The sequence below is a fragment of the Chinchilla lanigera genome, unplaced genomic scaffold (assembly GCF_000276665.1).
Source record: "Chinchilla lanigera isolate Chin_1 unplaced genomic scaffold, ChiLan1.0 scaffold00035, whole genome shotgun sequence".
NCBI lineage: Eukaryota > Metazoa > Chordata > Mammalia > Rodentia > Chinchillidae > Chinchilla > Chinchilla lanigera.
Window position 1 is genome coordinate 7,170,349 of NW_004955436.1, and position 17,709 is coordinate 7,188,057.

Consider the following 17,709-nt stretch of genomic DNA (forward strand, 5'->3'; position numbering starts at 1 on the left):
ATGCCTCCATTTCCAGTATTTTTTTGAGATGTAATATTGTGAATGTAGAATTAAGGAAGGGCTACGGGTCACTGTGTAAGAATTTTCAAAGTGGTTACATGAAAGAATAACAAGAAAGTGTAATTAGGAATATTATAATTTCCTATATCAATCAAATAATTTTCAAAGCCTGACAGCATACAGTTAATAGGATTTCTTATAGTAAGTCATGTCTCCCCTGTCCCTAGGTTGAAAAAGAAAAAAGCCAAACAAAATGCAGAGACAGCATCGAGTGTAGCTACAAGGACTCATCCTGGGAAGGAGGATGTTAATTCTGTCATTTTGGAACAAGACAAGTGCAGCGTTGCTGTGGAAGAGGAATATGTTACTGATGAGAAGAAAAAGAGGAAAAACAACCAGCTAAAGGAAATCAGGCGTACAGAGCTGAAGAGATATTATAGTGTTGGTGAGTATCTATAATAATGTTTCAAAGGCTGACCTATACATGAGGGTAACAATACCGGTTTATTCAGCAGCTACTGAATGCCCCAGGCTCTTGCTTTACATATTTAATTTTATGTAAATGGTAACAGTGAAAGAATACCTCGTCCCATGCAGCTTTGCGCTCCTGGCATCTGGCATGGTGTCTTGCGTGTATTTTATGCTAATAAACACTCACCTAAGGAGTGGTTGCTTTCCCCGTGAGAGAAATACAGATTTTTTATGTGGATGGGCATATCCATAAAAGTACTGTAGAAATGACCATCGTTTTTGGCATCAGCCATAGACAGTAGAAAATGATGGTGACAGCTTCACATCCATCAGTTAAAAAGATGAAAACATTTTTGGGCATTTTAGTTACAAGGAAGTTTAGTGTAAGTCCACAGGGTTCTAGCATTTCTCAGAACAGCCATGGTGCTGGGTGTGGTGGTGCATGCCTGTCATCCCAGTACTTGGGAGAGGGATCGCTGTGAGTTGGAGGCCAGCCTGGACTCTATAAAGTGAGACCTTGTCTCAAAAAAACAGAACAGCCCTGGCATCAGAAATGGACTGTGTAGAGGGTCACTTGGGGCTCTAGTGAATCATCCATCGCAGACTTATGCTCTGGCTCAGGCAGTCTTGGGGCCTGTGCTAAAGAGGATCAAAGAGACGGGGCAGAGACAGAGCTCACGACATGCAGGCTGTGACAGCTCTGGGTGGCCAGGGAGGGGAAACCTCACGAAGTCCCTAGAACAGAACGCAAACGCAGCGCAGGGAGTGTGCTACTGTAGATAAGTGAGGAGGCCCCAAGCCAGTCCCAGTTCACGCCCGAGTTGCTGGCAGGCAGATCTGGTCTCTGTTTAAGGTGCTTCCTAACCGTGCTCATCAGAGATAACACACAGCCCTGAGGTGGTCGCAGATGCTCCTGGCTGTGCTGGCTCCAACAGAGAGATCTGAAAAACACTCAAGCGAAGCATGTAGTTCGCAGCGCAGCGGTGGGCAAAGATGATTAGCAGTGTGACATCCCTAAGTGGGTCCCTCCAGCCTCACGCTGTCAGAATGAAATAAAAGTCCGTAGCTGTCACTATCGAAGGAGACTTCTGTGTGGTAGTGAACTTCCTCTTAAAATTGAAGATGTTATTTCCAAAAAAAAAAAGAGGGAAAAGATCAGGGAAAGAGACCGTTTTTATATCTCATCTTGCATGCGGCGGCTTGCAGCCTCAGGACAGCTTTTAAGTGCCCTGTGCTAAGTTGCGTGTGGATTGCTGAGCCTCAAGCTGTAGCTGTGGTCTTCGCCTGACAAACTTTTCCTGACCTCTCAAAATCAGCCCTCACCAGGTCTTCCCAGAGCCCTCTCAGTCCCTGCCTCTGACCTCGTCCCTGTCCTGTCCAGGGTAGTGTGCTGTTTGCGTTATTTTCATCATTTATCCGATTCCCTATTACAGACTGGGGTGATTTGAGCATCTGCACCATGACAGTACCCTATAATGTACACTGAGTCGAAGAATTAATACATAGATGAATTAGCACTATATTTATTTATTTGTCCTTCATGAAAATTCTGGAAGGATATCAGTGACAGTGTAGTTCTTGGATCAAAATGATTGTGGGGGAAAAAAATATGTGATTTTTGATAAGCATAAGAAAGGAGATACCACAGCAATCTGTTGGCTTCTCTAAAGAATAATAATGGGAACAGTTGTTTTGGAGGCTTGGGCATTTCTCTCAGAGAATCCAATGCTTGGATCAAATGTTTAGGTACCACTGAATTCGAGCGCTCCTCGTCCTTTCCACATGGGGCTGTAGCTCAGCCTCCCAGGGTCCTACCTGGCCCTGTCCATCCCAGGGTGCCGTCCAGACCACTAGGTGGAGCATGAGTCGCGGGTCACGGCGTCCAGTTCTGTTGCTGTCCTGAGCTCTGGACTGGCTGCCTCTGAGACTGAGGACTTCACCCCATGGGGAGCCCTGGGGGCTCCTTATCTCTGAGATAACGGGGGAGGGGGTGGCTCAGGCCAAGGGCACATGGAGCTTCGCTCATGGAAACAGTATTTTGTCAGTCCGTGCAGGGTATAAGATAGAAAGAACAGAGTCAAGAAATGACAAGTTAGGAAACGGAAGCGGGAGGAAGGAAAATGATGAATCTGTGTTTGGAGGTGTTTTTGAGGTACCAAGTGGATTTGTCTAGAGATAACCTAGATTTTGGGTAAGAGGCCTGGGATTTGCTACCTGCAGGTGGGAGGAGGATCCTCATGTGTAAAAGAAGTGACCCAGGGAACACACAGAAAATTAAAACAGAAAGTTAATGGGCAATAAATGATACTGTGTACAGAAACCGCATTGAAAGATACAGAACCATACATTGATGGTTGTTTTCCCTGGGTACAGAAATCAGAAGGGAGTGTATTTTCATTTTTTGCTTATTACATATCATAAATATTAATAATCAGAAAATACAGAGAGCGGAATAGAGTCAGAGGCAGTATTTTGCAGAGAGAACTTAGGCAAATGTAAAGTTTGTCTGCAAAATGCAAGGGAAGTGGTTGTTTCTGTAGATTTCCACACCACGTCTGTCCTGCAAGTTGCCTGATCTAAAGAAGCATATTTTGACAAAACTGTGTTACTTCTTGAGTTCCTTTTATCTGTGCCTCCCTTAAGCATTGAGCAACAATTTATTGCTATCTCCTGACACTTGAAAAGTTTATCAGTTCAGGTGCTGATAAAGAAGCCAGGGAAAGATTGAGTCACTGAAATTACCACATTAGCATGACATGGTGCTAGTTCTATAAATGTTTTGTTTTGGTTTTGAGAGGAGAGTAGGAAAAAGGAAGTAGAGTAATCACAACACGACAGATGGCATCTGATAAATCTGCATCCAGCACTTCACAGTGTCTAGCACATAATAAGTATCAAAAGAGAAAAACCTTCTAGAAGAAATGGACTCAACTCTTCCAGACTTCATTTATGTTTGCTAAAATATACGATTTCTTTTTCCTTTATTGTTAATGTTAGCTCTTAAGGAGTTATTTGCTAAGACTGTATCGGAATATGTTTTTCAGAATTAACTGTCGAGTTAAATTTGTCACATACATTGGGGTGTTTGAAAATGGATCAAAAGATAATTGTTCTGTTACAGGATCAAAATATATTAAATTGGCATGAATTGTACCACAGTCATATAAATGTTGTGTTACTAAACAAATGCAGTACTCCTTAGAGGGGTACACATCTGTACGTCTAAGAATGTAGGTATAAATGGGAATGTTATTACTTGTGGATTACATTTCCGTGTAGGGACCTTCTTCATTGGAAACGTAGGTATGGTGGTGTTAACATTGGAAAAAGATGGAGAAATTTTGTAAATAAGAGAAGTAGGACCAGGGATATACCTCAGCAGCGCAGCGCCTACCTGGCAAGCATGAAGTCCTGAGTTCAATTCCCAGTACCCAGAAAAAAAGAGAAGTAGGCCAAATTGGAATATGTTTCTATGATTATGCAGTGTTTTAATATAAAAAGGTTAATACCAAGAACCCTGAAAGCAAAACAAGAATTATAAGACACTTGTACATAGAAGGTCATTATTAACGAACACAAGAAAACAGATAAGAGCGTAGCTACTTTATGATTACCATAGTCATTTGTTCAAGGAGGACTTTTAGTATATGAAGAATGAATTTTGTTTTTCATCAATGTTTGTAACACCCATATTAATCATTTTAAGTCACAGTTTTTCTTCCTGAATTACGAAGTGAAACCTAGCCCCGCCAAATTAAATTTTCTGTTTTTCCCGTGCCATGCATTTTTGAGTTTCATGAAAACATGACAGTAACCAACCACTAAGTTATTTCCACAGTGGCAACCACAAGACATTTCCCCACACGGTTACTTTCCTAGGGGGGTTTTAAAGCCACACGTGTGAAGGTTTCATAATGCCACCTGCCTTCTCTTTCACATAGCAAGTTGAGAAAGCCAATGTTACATTGCTTTGATAAACGGAGTTCCAAACATAAATAGGTCAAGCCGTAGTGACTAATGGTGTTGCTCTTCCATTCAAAAGTAGTGATCACTCTGGTACTTTAGTCTCTTAAGAATCCAGGGATGCAGGGTTAGGACGGACTTTCCTGTGGAAAGAGGGTGTCAGGAACCTAATTGAGGGGCCGCGGGGTGGAGCTGAGTGGTACCTGTGCCCTTGGCATGTAGGAGGCCCTGGGTTTAATCTCGCGCACCGAAACAAAAAAAAACTAATACTTTTCTAACCAGGCAGAATGGGCTTTAGGGATCTGGGTATAAAATAAATTGAAATTATTAGGATAGAAATATTTGGACCTGCACTTGTTGGAAACACATTTTAGTGACATCACTGCGTGATGACCTCGGTGATAAATGGTGATAAACAGGACAAATCTTCCCATGCCCCCCCCAAACGGCATCGCAGCCGGGGGTCAGCAGTGACAGCTGAGAAGAGGTGCGTACGGGGGCATGAACGAAGGGGCTGAGAGCAGAGGTTCCTCATGAAGAAACTGGAACACCGGGGGCAGAAGCCGTCTTCAGGCTCCTGTGAGATGGGAGGAGGGATTTCAGGAGCGGAAACTCACACTCCTGAGTGTGGAAATCAAACCATCTTACAGTATATTAGGGCAGAATCCAGGGGAAACCCAGCACTTAGGTAAATTGTAGGGAGATCCACATGCATCATGGAGAAATTGTTTTTAAAATCGTTTTTACAAGTTACCTTCCAAAGAGCAAAGAAGAAAGTTAGGCGCAGACTCCTGAGCAGTGACTGCTAGAGCAATTAAAATCTTCAGACTTGTGAGGTCAAAGTTATTTTCAAGATCAAAGACAACCAGAAGTTCTCAGGCATACAGTATCTCAGGAAATATGGTTTGGGGGTCATAGACGTCCCAGAACAAATTTACGGAGAGGGAGAGATGTTCTTATTTGAAACACATCAAAATCTGGGCCTTGGGATGAAAAAGTGACGTTTTAAAGAGTTGGTGAGCATTGCAGCTAATTAAATCTGCATTTGGGAATATGTAACCATTGCAGACACGGGTATGGGTGAATGTAAAAAGCATCATCATTCTTAAAACTCACCATCTGACACCTCCTACCTATGTAATAATTAGCTTGTTTTTATAATTCTCGGATTAGGTTTATTGAGAAATAAAAGTAGGGAGCGAGGATCTTGAAGAGGAGGAAATCCTTTCCCATCCCATTGTCGCATGTCGCACACTCTCCCGTCCCATGGCATTGTAAATACTTTATAATCTGAAGAACCTGACTTCTTGGTTCCAGGTTCTACACAGTTAGCGGAGAGACACACAGGCCAGCCGAGTGGAGAGAGTTTCTACCCACAAGACTTGGGAGCTTCTGGGCCACCCGCCCGACCGCGGCTTCTTTTCTCTCCTGTCTCATGTTCGGCATTGTTGCTGTTGATGTTTTCATTTATGCTGTTCGTAAAAGTTACACTACTTTAAAAACTCAGGGTATCAACATTGTGTTTGACAGAAAAAAGAACTTCAAATGAAGTTAAATTTCTTTTTTTATATAAATGTTTGTTAGTACTTGTTTGCAGTTAAACATGACCGCACTCACTGTGGGGCCTGGGCACCTGTACGTCGCACACCTCATTCCTTTTGCTGGCCTTTCCCTCCCTCCCCCTCCCCGTGTCTCTTGGTCGTCTTCCCATTTGCAAAAGACCCATCTCCCCGTTCCTGGTAGAGTTGCGTTTCTTCGGGAACTCCAGGGCCTAGGAGCTGAGCGTCACAGATCCAAGCAGACCTGGCTGTGACTGCGCCGGCGTTGGCTCAGCAAAGGCTCCTTCTGGGTCCCGGTCTCTGTCCGTGTCTTCCATGAACACAAGGTGTAACCCATTCTTGTCACTGTTAGAAGAAAAAAAGTAGTCGTAAACCAGGCAGCTGTGTCTCAAAATCCTGTCCCACTACAGTGACCTTGCGTTCAGAGCTGAGTCCCATTACAGCTACAGTGCTCCGCACCGTGCACTCTCGTTCCCGAATGCCCAGGCGCGTTAGAGCACACTTGTATTACAGAAAAGCTCACGGTAAGAGAAACGCCCCATGTGTTCAGCAACAGCTTATGGGGTTTTTTTGTTTTTGTTTTTGTTTTCTTTTCCTGGTACCGGGAATCGAACTCACAACCTTGTGCTTGCCAGGCAGGCGCTGTGCCGCTGAGCTAAATCCCCAGCCCCTAGCAACAGCATATGGTTCATGATTTTTTTTTACGCTTTGAAAAAAATCAATTTAGAAGTGAACTGAGGAAGAGATTTTGTCTTAGTCTTCCTGGGTCACTGCAATAAAATAGCATAGACAGTGTACACACAACAGAAATCCCTCCGTTCTGGGAGATGGAAAGCCCAAGGTGAAGAAGCTGGCAGAGTTGGCCTGGCGAGAGCCCGCGACTCCTAGGACACCATCTCCCCTCACCTCGCGTGGGGTGGGGTGGTCCCTGGGGCGCTTCTGGTTAAGGGCACTGCTGTCATTCATGTGGGCTCTGTCTGCGAGGCCTGGTCACCGACTCACAGTTCCTTCTCCTGTTACTGTGACCTTGGAGGTGAGGAGTTCATCGCGGGACTTCTGGCAGACATAAATATTCGAGCTACAGAAAATGCACTGATGGTGGGAAAGTAATGTGATTAAATCTTTCAGAAGGGCAGTTTTATCATTTCATCAAGGGCCTTAATTTTGTGCCCCTTTCAACCCAGCAGTTCTGTCTGTAGAAGCTCACCCTATGAAGCAATCATCTGCATGGCAGAATATTTCACTCCAGTGACAGCCATTGCACTGTTTAGCAGAAAAATAAAAATAATATAAAAGACATAAAATGTATTACTCTGTGCCATTTTAAAATGATGTAGAAAATAATGACAATTTTAACAAAATATTACAGTAGGAAAGTTGGTGGGCAATAATTAGAGATTATGGTTCCATTTTTATTAAAGAAACAATTCACCTTTTTACTGTACTTATAAAAAGTGGGTAACAGCAGCTGGTGTGTAGTTCTCTTTGGATGGAGGCTGTCTTCATTACTGTCTTGTTGCTGAGACAATATACTCCACACCCAGGGTTACCACAGGAAAGGCTTACGTGGCTCAGTGTGCAGAGGGTTCAGTCCGTAGTTGGCCGGCTCCACGGCGGGGTGGCCTGGCTGAGAGGCGTTGCAGGGAGGAAAACAAGTGGCAGCAGCAACACACAATCAGCGACAAGTGACAGTAGCTGCTTTCTGCCCCTTTTAAATTCTGTCGAGGCTGCCTGGTGTAGGGCAGATGCCACACAATCATACACCCTAAATCCCAGCATCACACACTCTAGATGCAGCCACCCCTGAAAAACCCCTCCTTTGAGTGCATGAGGCTTTGGGGGGACATCTAGACATAAGCTATCACAGAGGTAAAGTGGGTGACTTACACTGTTTTCTTTTTGTTTGTTGGCCTTTTGAAATGAATTCTGTGGTCTGAATTTGTGTCCACCAGTATTCCTCTGTTGAGGTCCTCATGTCCCAAGGAATGGCCTTAGGAGGCAGGGCCTTCTGAGAGAGAGGTCTGTAGGTGCCGCAGGTGGGGTCCTCATAGTTGGAATTAGCACTGTTTGCAAGGAGACCTCTCCGCCAGTGTGGATACCCGGAGCTCACCCATCTGTGAAGGAGGACGGGGCTCTCACTGGCCCTGCACTTCCTTGTGCCTTGACCTTGGACTTCTGTGCTCCAGAGCTATGGGAAATAAATTTCTGCTGCACACAGCCACCGGTTTATGGCATTTTTTAATAGCCCAGATAGACTAAGGCCCTGGCTCTGTATAGCTTTGATTCGTGTAGAAGTGGCTTTTTATAGTTCCTGTATTTTCTTTTGAAGTCTAAATTTACCCAATTAAGTCCTTGATCCATTGATAAGGGAAAGGATATTTTGAAAAGAGCTTTTGGTAGGTGAACAACACCAGGCATGAGGAAGAGCAAAGAACTTGTTTTGGACGCGTGCCCCCTGTGGATGAGGTACTTTATTTCATTCTCATTTATGACTCACTGTGATTTACTGCAGGAAGTACTAGCTTCTTTTTACACAGGCAAAAACCCCAGCAGCTGAGTTATTTGCCAAAGTACAGTGCTGGTCCGTGTGGAGCAGGTCGTGCCCAGCCCTCTTCGGTGCGGAAGCTGGAGGGACGCTCGGCATCCTTCTCCTTCCCTTACTGAGCTTTGGGGGAAAAATGAGGCACACGCTGAATGAAATGTCTGCGTCTGCTCCATCCCCAAGAACGTCGTTGCTTCTTGGCAGAGAAGAAACAGCGGTGATGGTGATGCGTGGAGTTTCCTTCTCCCCTGCTGTGTTTAGGATAATGAGAAGGTTGAGACTTAACCACTTTCCAGTACAGGGACAAGTTTGGCCTTGGAAATGCATTTTCCTTTCTTTGAAAGTCCTAGAGATGCAGTGCTTGCCTCTCTGCTTCCTCCTTCTCTGGATGCTGGGGAGACCATCTTCTCTCTGCTGACAAGGTGCTGCAGGCCCTGCGCCCTCAGCGTTGTGAACCCCGTGCAGATGGACCGATGGAGGGAAGGGAGAGAAATGATTGTTCAGGGGTGCGAGGGACTTGTACACAGAGTCAGTGATAAGGCCAGTGCAGCATGAGTCCTGATACAGTGGAAATCCTGGTAATTTTCAAAAGTTCCGTTTGTGCTTGTTCACACAGTTGATAATACCTGGGGAGCGGGGGAAACAGGCTACATACTGGCTTTTCTGTCCTCCTCAAATCTGTGTAGAAGTTACAGAATCAAGACCCAAGGAATCCACAGCCGTCCCTTTTGTCTGTGTTTTCAGCTACAACCAGAATAATGTCCACTGTGATGGCTTTGTCGGGTCTCTGGTCTGTGACAAGGGAGTTGAGGCTTTAGATGCACGAAGGTGACTGACCAGCTGGCACTGAAGGTCTATGTGAACCGTCAGGGCAGCCCAAGGGTCAGTGCAGGGGTCCGGAAAGGTGCAAAAACAGGCAAGAGAGAACCAGAGGAACAGCAGTGGAAGGGCTTGGCCAGGGCCGCTGGCATTGCCAGAGGGGGCAAGGACCTTTTCAGTCAATGGGCATGTGTTTGTTTTCCATTTTGAGGCACTACAGTTGTGGTGGCTGGTGGCAGCACCCACAGGAAACTCATGCATTGTCATGCTCCTGTGTCCTCAGAGTCCCTTGCCTGCCGCTGGTCTGGCTTCAGCTAATGTTGCTTCCCAAGCCCCAGAGGAGACCCTTCTGCACTGTGTCTGCTGAGCTCACCACTACACAAGGCTGCTTTGCATACTGCGGAATATCATGTGTTAGCGTGGACCCTGGGCGAGAGCCGTCTTCTCACAAAGCCTTGCCTTCCAGACGCTTCCAGCTCCGTTGTGGGGCAATCAGGGATGCGGCTGGGCTGGGGGCGCCAAGGTCCTAGTGGCGCACAGATGCCCCTGCCTCCTCCCATTCAGTTCCCACAAGACCAGAAAGGCTCACCAGCCAGTGTCCCATTAGTCTAGGGGTTTTCTCAGTTTTGTTACAAAACTGGATTAGGAAAAGCTGGCTTTGAGGAATTCACTCATAGGTTGGGCAGGTAAGAGACTCAGGCACTTTGCTCAAACTCCTTTCTACAGAGCCCTTGGCCAGCTTCCGCCCTGCACTAGGTACCGGCGCGTATGAGCTGGAGTTACGTGAGGATTTGAACCATGTGGGGCTGGGAACGAGCCCGAGGCTGGACGTGTCAGCGTCACCGGGCCCGCTGCATCCTTGGGATCATCACGGATCGTGGCCTCGGATGCTGGAGTCAGAGCCACATCCCAGAAGAACGATCCTTTTCTGCAGTAGCTGCCAGCTCTTCCTAGCTCTCTCCAGGCACTCTGGGGACGGGGTGCTGCCATGGGAGATGCAGGATTCCCTCACAGGCTCATGTCAGCTGTCTTCACACCTTGCGGCAGAAACATACAGGCCGCAGTATGAAACCTTACTGTGTGTTAGACGATGTCGGCGATTAAGTTTGATGCTTAGAATTTGCCAGTTGCTCTGCCTTCTCTTTCAAACCAACTGCAAAACGTAGTGTTCTGTTTGTGGCTTCGACAGGTGCACTTGAGCTGCTCAGTGCTGTGTCATTTTGGTGAGAGGTGTCACCCACTGCAGAACACGTCAGGCTCACTGGTGTGTATCGGGAAGTTCATTTGACTGAACATACTGGGTATCGTGTTGCAGCTCAAAGATGGGTATGTTGTGGTCTTCACCACAAAGATCTCAAAACTTCAGACTCTGGAGGGAAGCCTTTCTTAAAATTTCTTTTAGTAATGTGACATGCTTGACGTTCTTCTAGCCCGTGTACTTATTCCATGGAAGGTAATTAAATTTTTGTGTGAATTCAGGTGCACATACTGAGTTCATGCTGAAAGAGTCAGTCTGCTGTTACTGTTCTTTGACAGCCAGACAATAAGTCATTGCACAAGTTGGCGTTTGTGATGGGGCTCTCCCTTGAGACCAGATTGTGGGAAGGTGTGGACCGGAAGCCACCCCAGACGGAAAGCGCAGTGTGGGATCTGGAAATAGGAAGCACCTCCTGAAGCTTATAAAATGCTTGCTCTAAAAGTAGGAGGGTAAGCTGACAGCTGTTTATGATGCCAGTGAGGGCAGAATGTGCCCCAAAGAAAGAAGAGAGTTTGGAAGGAGTGAGCAGCATTTAACCTAATGCCCTAAGGAACCTGGAGAAGAACGGGCTGGGAAAGCCCGTCTTGGGTGGTCCGTCTTCCATGGAAGCAAAGCAAAAGCCAACAGTTGCCATTTTTCTAATTCTTCAGAAGAGAAAAAAAACAGGGAGAACGTTGTTAATCTTTAATTGCTCCCCTGCCAGGCATGAGGAAATTCAGTTTTTGCAGTTGTTATAAGACGTAAAATGTTGTGATTGGGTTTTTTTTTAATACTCAGTTGGCTGTGTACAGTTTTCTTAACAGCGATCTAGAAATGGTGGTCACTCGTCCCATCTTCTGAAAAATGTGGACCTGGCCACTTGAAGGTAGGAAGGACATTTTTGTCGTCTAAAGAGCTTGCAGGGTCTCAGCTTTATGACTAGTTTAAATTTGAACATAGAAATGACGAGAACAGGACTCTGTGACAGTGTATTTTTTTCCTTTTGGTTTTTAATTTTAAGTAATAGAAAAGAAATATTTAAAAGTGAAATAAATCCTGTATGAAGTAACTGTTTTCCTGTTACCTTCCAGTTCTCATCCAGAACCCCTGTATTTGTTATATAGATGAAATGATAATTGTTGATCCTCCCCCCACCTCCTCGTGTGTGTGTGTGTGTGTGTGTGTGTGTGTGTGTGTGTGTGCGTGTGTCTTTGCAGGACCTCACATAGAGAAGGCTGAGTTAATTCCACTTACCATCTCATGGCAGATTCTCACTGGTCAGATCTAGCTAGACTCCTCATTATTTATTTATTCATCAATTCTCCCTTCTCCTCATCCCACACCCATTTCTCTCCCCACTCTGGATCGTTGTTGTCCATTTGACAGGCTCTTTTATTTTTATGTGTCCTTGAAAGATGTTTGTGGTTGTTTTGTACCTGTTCCTGAGGCACATAAGTGAACCCTTGGGATGTCCTGTTGTTTCTCTCGATGTGGGCTTATTGCTGGGTGTGCATCTGGCTTGTTATCTCTAATTACTGCCCGAGTCCCAGAGCTTGTCTGCCATATTCTACTTGCCTTCCAACCCCCACTCCACAGAGGACACTGGGAGTTAAACTGGTCACAGATGTGCAAGTGGTAGAAGTGTAATTTGCTGGAGGGACTGCACCAGCTTCATGGCTAGCAGTAGTTCACATTTCTATGAGCATTAGAACATCCAGCTTTCTGATATTCCCAGGCTAATCAGCATGAAATGCTCCTTGGTGTTAGTTTGCATTCTTCTGCTCACATGCAAGATTATCTTTTCTTGGCTAATCCAACGTTTTGTATTCTTTGAGGCATTTAAGTGTTTTATCCATGGTGATATGTCTCTGTGGCTTTTGATGTCTGGATTAATATATTGAGATATATGTAACCATTAGGTTGAACTGGATGCCACTACCAGTGACTGTACATTTTTTGCCTACTAAAAAGAGCAAAATCCATGGCCCCTCTTACTATGTTACTGGATGAAGAAGTCTGCCAGTTTTTATTATTATGAGTAATATGTCAGTAACCAAATTCATAAGATAATGTCATTTTTCTTCTTTTAAATTTGACCTTAAGATAAATTCCTAAGAGAGGAAATACTGACTCAGAGAAGGAACATTTCTATGGCTATGGCTGCACATGGCTAAATCACTTTCTGGAAGTGATGTACATTATGCATCATTTCTACCGTGGTTAGATTTGTTTTTCGCTAGATGTATCATCATTGCACATTACCATTTAAACTACTGCTTTTAAACTTTAAGCATATTCCTCATTGTTTTTATTTGTATTATTCATTTAGAGTTAATGTTAAACATTGACGTGGATGTTCGTTGGTATCTGGAGTGCTTTTATAAGCATGGTCTATGTGGGCCTTTTGTCCACTTTTCTATTAGTACCAGCTTCCAGTCAGCTTGGTAATGGATTTTCTTACAATGTACATTTAATCTGTTAATTTTCTGAAAATAAAATTATTCCTTTATGTGCAATTTATTCTTCAGATGACAATCAAAACAAAGCACATGATAAAAAGGAGAAGAAGATGGTTCAGAAGCCCCACGGAACCACGGAGTACACGGTGAGTATAAGCAGGGTGGTGTGAACGTTTGTTAGCACTGCTAGGTTACGCATTTCTCCCGACACGTTTTATTTACTCGCAGTGTGTCTGTTATTAAATAATGAAACTTCTAAAGATATGTTCGGGGTCATTTCCTTTTTCTCCCTCTGCTCTCCCTGGATGTACTTGTGGTAAGCAGTGACTTCGGGATGGACGTGAGGTCTCTGGCTATACCTGTCGCCCCGCTGATCACCAGCACTGCTCAGGATGACGTGGCTGGCTTGGCAGGTGTCCTTCCCTCGCCACTCTGGTGCCTCCCACCCACAGCTGGGTTGCAGAAGACGCCCTTTCTTAGCAGAGGAGCCTTTCAGTCCGGGGTGTACTAGTAGCTGTGTTCCTCTGCTTCAGTCTACAGGCAAATTGGTGACTTGGGTTACGGTAGTTATGACAGAGCTCCTGTCCTAGGTCTCTACCCTGGACATCCTTTCTGAAGTCCAAAGCCATAGCCTCAATTACCTGCTCAACATAACCACTTGGTTGTCTATGCTGGGTCCTTTCTCAGGAAGCAGGAGCTCTGTCATTCATATATTGATGCAAGGCAGACCACTGATATCCTTCCATGTTCTTCCCAACTTCCTGTGATGGTCCAGCAAGTGAGCTGCATCCCTTCATTTATCCTCTCTTACACTCATGGTCCTTTACATAAAAGGCATTTTTCATTGTTAGTGTGTTGTTATTTGAATGTCTTATTTCATTCCTTAATTCTTAAATCCACGGGGAGAGACTAGATCCTTGTTGTACTGTATTCTTGGCTCCTGGCAGAGTGTGGGTCTCCTGTTATTGAACCAGTAGGTGAGCGATGCTGTGTGTGTGTCTGTCACTAGAGCTCCACACTGTGTGTCATGTACTCATCTCCCCCTGCACCAGGAGCACAGGGACAGGAGTGAGATCATATTTACACTCAATGGTCTGTTTTAATTCACTCTATGATAGCAGTTGAGTGTTCTCTTTGACTTCTAAGAAGCTCAGTGTGAATACCATTGCCCGCTTGGGTTTTCCTGATGTGTACTTACTTTGCACTCACCATTTCCGTGCCCTGCCAGGCCCTGTACAGGGCAAGCAGCAAGACATTATCCCCTCCGATGTCTCCTCTGGGATGTTAATGTGCAAGGCTTCGGAGAGTACACTGAAAAGCCTGGCACGGGCACGTATGCTCAGGGTTCTGTGAGCTCCATAGGCGTCTTCCTGGAGATAACAGACCCAGTCGTTCCAGAATGGATCTGTGTGATTCTGTCTCATGTTACCTAAGTATGTTGTTCATCTTTATGGTACCATATCTCAAAGTATGCATGGGGACGCATTGGATGAAATTATTTGTTATTTATTACTTACGAAAATATTTGAAAGCCATAATCCTTACGACTTGTGTGCTCCCAGCAGTGTGATTCACAAGCCCCTCCATAAGTTGCTTCACACCAGATAACAAACAACAAAGTGAGAGTAAAAACCAGACCACACATCAACAAATATAAACATGTGTCAGAGTAATAATGTAGATATGCATAGCTGGTTTATACATACAGTGTGAAAAGTGATTGTATTTGGCAAGCTGTTTTTGTACTTGTCATTAGAATAAAAGATGACTCTTGTAACATCATGCTAGCATTGGACCTTAGGTGTGGATGTTCAAGCATTCTGACTTAGTTTGATTCCTCCCTTTCAGGGTCTTTGTGGCCTCATTCCATATGTATACTTCATCTTTATGTGATAATTCCAGTTAACGTTTTTCTCATTCACTGAATGCTTTATACACAGGGTTTTTTTTAATAAGCTTTACTCCTAAAAATATGAAGCAGATTTATTGATCACATATCATGAAATGAAAGAAGAGGTATCAAGCAGATACTGTGGTGATAGATCTCTATTTGAGGGGTGAAGAAATAGACCCAAAGCAGTGAAGCCAATGCCCAAAGTGGTACAGCCAGCAATGGCTGGTCAGGGACTCAGGGCAGCGGTCTGCCTCTGGAGTCTGGATTATCAGTTTCTCTCTTGTACTGACTCTATCTTGTACTGTATTACATATAAATGTCCAACAAGGAAAACTACCCTTTTCCTTTCATATTCATTTTTAGTAGAGATGATTTTGCCCAGCATTGAGGTGGGTTTGCAGTGGAGACGGATGGATGGATGGCTGGAAGGAGAGATAATACTTTAATTTGTTGTTGAAAAGGTTTGACACTACTTGGTGTAATCTGTAGCTATAGAACTTCTGATTGATCTGAGACAGTTCACTGGTTGGTGAGTTTTCCTTCCAGCGGCGGTGGGTGTCTCACTCTGCTTCTGCCTCTCGGCCTTTTTCCCATTCCACTTCCTCCCTCAGCCTCTCTAGGTTTCCACCTCGTTCTCCTTCTGGAGTCAGTTCCGTGCATGGGGGGCAGCCCGCCTGCTCAGCCCAGGGCTGCAGACGGGAACTCGGTGACGTTTATCACAGTGAACTCCCACAAGCCTGTCCTGGGAGATGTTTTTTACTGTGAAGCTTCCCATTTTCTCACTGCCCACTGTCCTTTCCCTCCCCTACAGAGGAGGAAAGGGAAGTGTGCATCTGGAACATGCGCCACAAATTTTACAGATGTAGAACAACACGGATTTGGTCGACCATGGAAACTCACTAATGTCAGAGTGCAGTTGTCTTGGTGGCTCATCTGAATTTCTTCCAGAGTGCCTGCCTTCCACAGTATTCCTTAGGAAGTTTCTCAAGAGCAACCCGCGAACATAGCCCCTAATGGGCCACTGTCCTGAGTGGGTAGTGCGCTCGAAGAGAGAGACAAGGGCCAGAAATCCACATGACGGAATGTGGCCCCTCTTTTCCTCTGGGGCCTGTGTTTGTGTGACGTTTTTTTTCCTTACAGTTTTCTGTTAGACCTCAGGCACCTCTACTCTGTAGGCCTAAATTGTGCCAAAGTAAAATTAGAAATCTATTAATGCACAGTGACATTTGAAAATGAAGGGGCCTAGAAATGAATTATGTTTATGACTTTTGCATGGCTTTATGAATTAAGAATGTAAGCACTGTCTTCCATAGTACATCTGGATGGAACAGTTACTTTTTCTTCCACTCTTATCTTGACTAGATGAATGCCGTCCGTCAGAAGGAGTTTTTCTTTTCTGTTTTGTTGTACGTGTTGAATCTTGTTTTTTGATTATTCTAGGCTGGAAGCCGGGACACCCTAAACTCCATAGCGCTGAAGTTTAACATCACTCCCAATAAATTAGTGGAGCTGAATAAGCTGTTCACACACACTCTTGTTCCAGGCCAGGTAATCGCCTTCCTGCTGTGTATCACCTTAGAAATTGGCCTTGTATCTTACTGCCATACTCAGAGCTTTACTGTTCATGTCACGGGCTTATCATCAGTGGTAATGTTCGTTGCTTCAGTCTTTCATCTCCCGTAGAGCCAGTGATTCGGAGTGCATCCTAACGTCCAAGAACTGATCAGAGAGTAACACCATTAACTTAGATAGAAATGTTCCCTAGGGCATCAAAGTTGTAAATTAATGTCACTTTTTCCTATCAGATGTAATGCAGGTATCCTTAGATGTTTAATTAAGAATTTAAATTTTCAATTTGGTCTACGTCTTTGAGGTACATTATAAATACTGTTTTTTTAAAAATTAGGCAAATTTTTGGTAACATATGTCTCAACCTGCTACCGTATCGAGAACAGGGATCACGGACAAAGACATTTAGCAGGACTATCAGAAAAAGTTACTCCAATTTTTTCCAGGTCTTTAGTACTTAATTTGTTGAACTGAATGAAATTGACAAATACCAAATTTTGCCACATTAGGTTAATCCATTAAATTGTTTTCAGTTCCTTCTACGTGGTAAGATAGTCTGGTATTTTCACTCTGAAACTCCACTTAGCTAATAAATGTGAACGGCCCAGTCATGGAAGGTGCTTCGCAGAGCCCACGTACACAGTCTCGTAGAAGTGCCTGGTCCCCTGAGCGCGCCGGCTTCCGTCGCTGTCTCACTGAAGCCCCTGGCTTCATCTGGACCTTGCAGGGACATCTGATTCTTTCAGGGTAGAAAGTGTTACTTTTATGTGGAACTTCATTCAGGTAATATTGGTACTGTTCTTTGCATTTTCTCTCAGCATAGAACCCAGCAAGCCCACAAGTTGGCCAGTTAGATTTTTTTGGCCAGTTAATGTTTGTGAAAAAGGGAAAGTAGTGTACTGTCAGCACCAGGTAATGGGAGTAGGGGCAGAATCTTCATTAAAACTCTTCAAAAATGAATATATTTTCGTCTCTAAGAAAACAGATGTTAATCTTATTTGGGGCGGTATTGCCTCATAATGTATAGGTGACATAGCAGAGAACATTAGGCTTGTGTTCAGTCTTGCAAATCTAAGATTATAGTCATTGGAACACAGTAAAATACCTTGGGGGGGGGGGCTGGGGATTTAGCTCAGCGGCAAAAGCACCTGCCTGGCAAGCGCAAGGTCGTGAGTTCGGTTCCCGGTACCGGAGAA

General features: G+C 44.5%; 1 protein-coding gene across 4 annotated transcripts in view; it reads left to right on the forward strand.

Moving 5' to 3' along the window:
- Ncoa7 (nuclear receptor coactivator 7) overlaps window positions 1-17,709 on the forward strand; it is a 127,631-nt gene that overhangs the window by 59,470 nt on the left and 50,452 nt on the right. For 3 of the 4 annotated variants that reach the window (XM_005389157.2, XM_013516644.1, XM_005389158.2), the window contains exons 3-5: window positions 228-445; window positions 13,120-13,196; window positions 16,385-16,492. In XM_005389157.2, the coding sequence (XP_005389214.1) occupies window positions 228-445; window positions 13,120-13,196; window positions 16,385-16,492 (403 nt within the window). Of the gene's footprint in view, window positions 1-227; window positions 446-10,543; window positions 10,681-13,119; window positions 13,197-16,384; window positions 16,493-17,709 lie in introns of those variants that run through there. The other variant, XM_005389159.2, reaches the window with a different exon arrangement.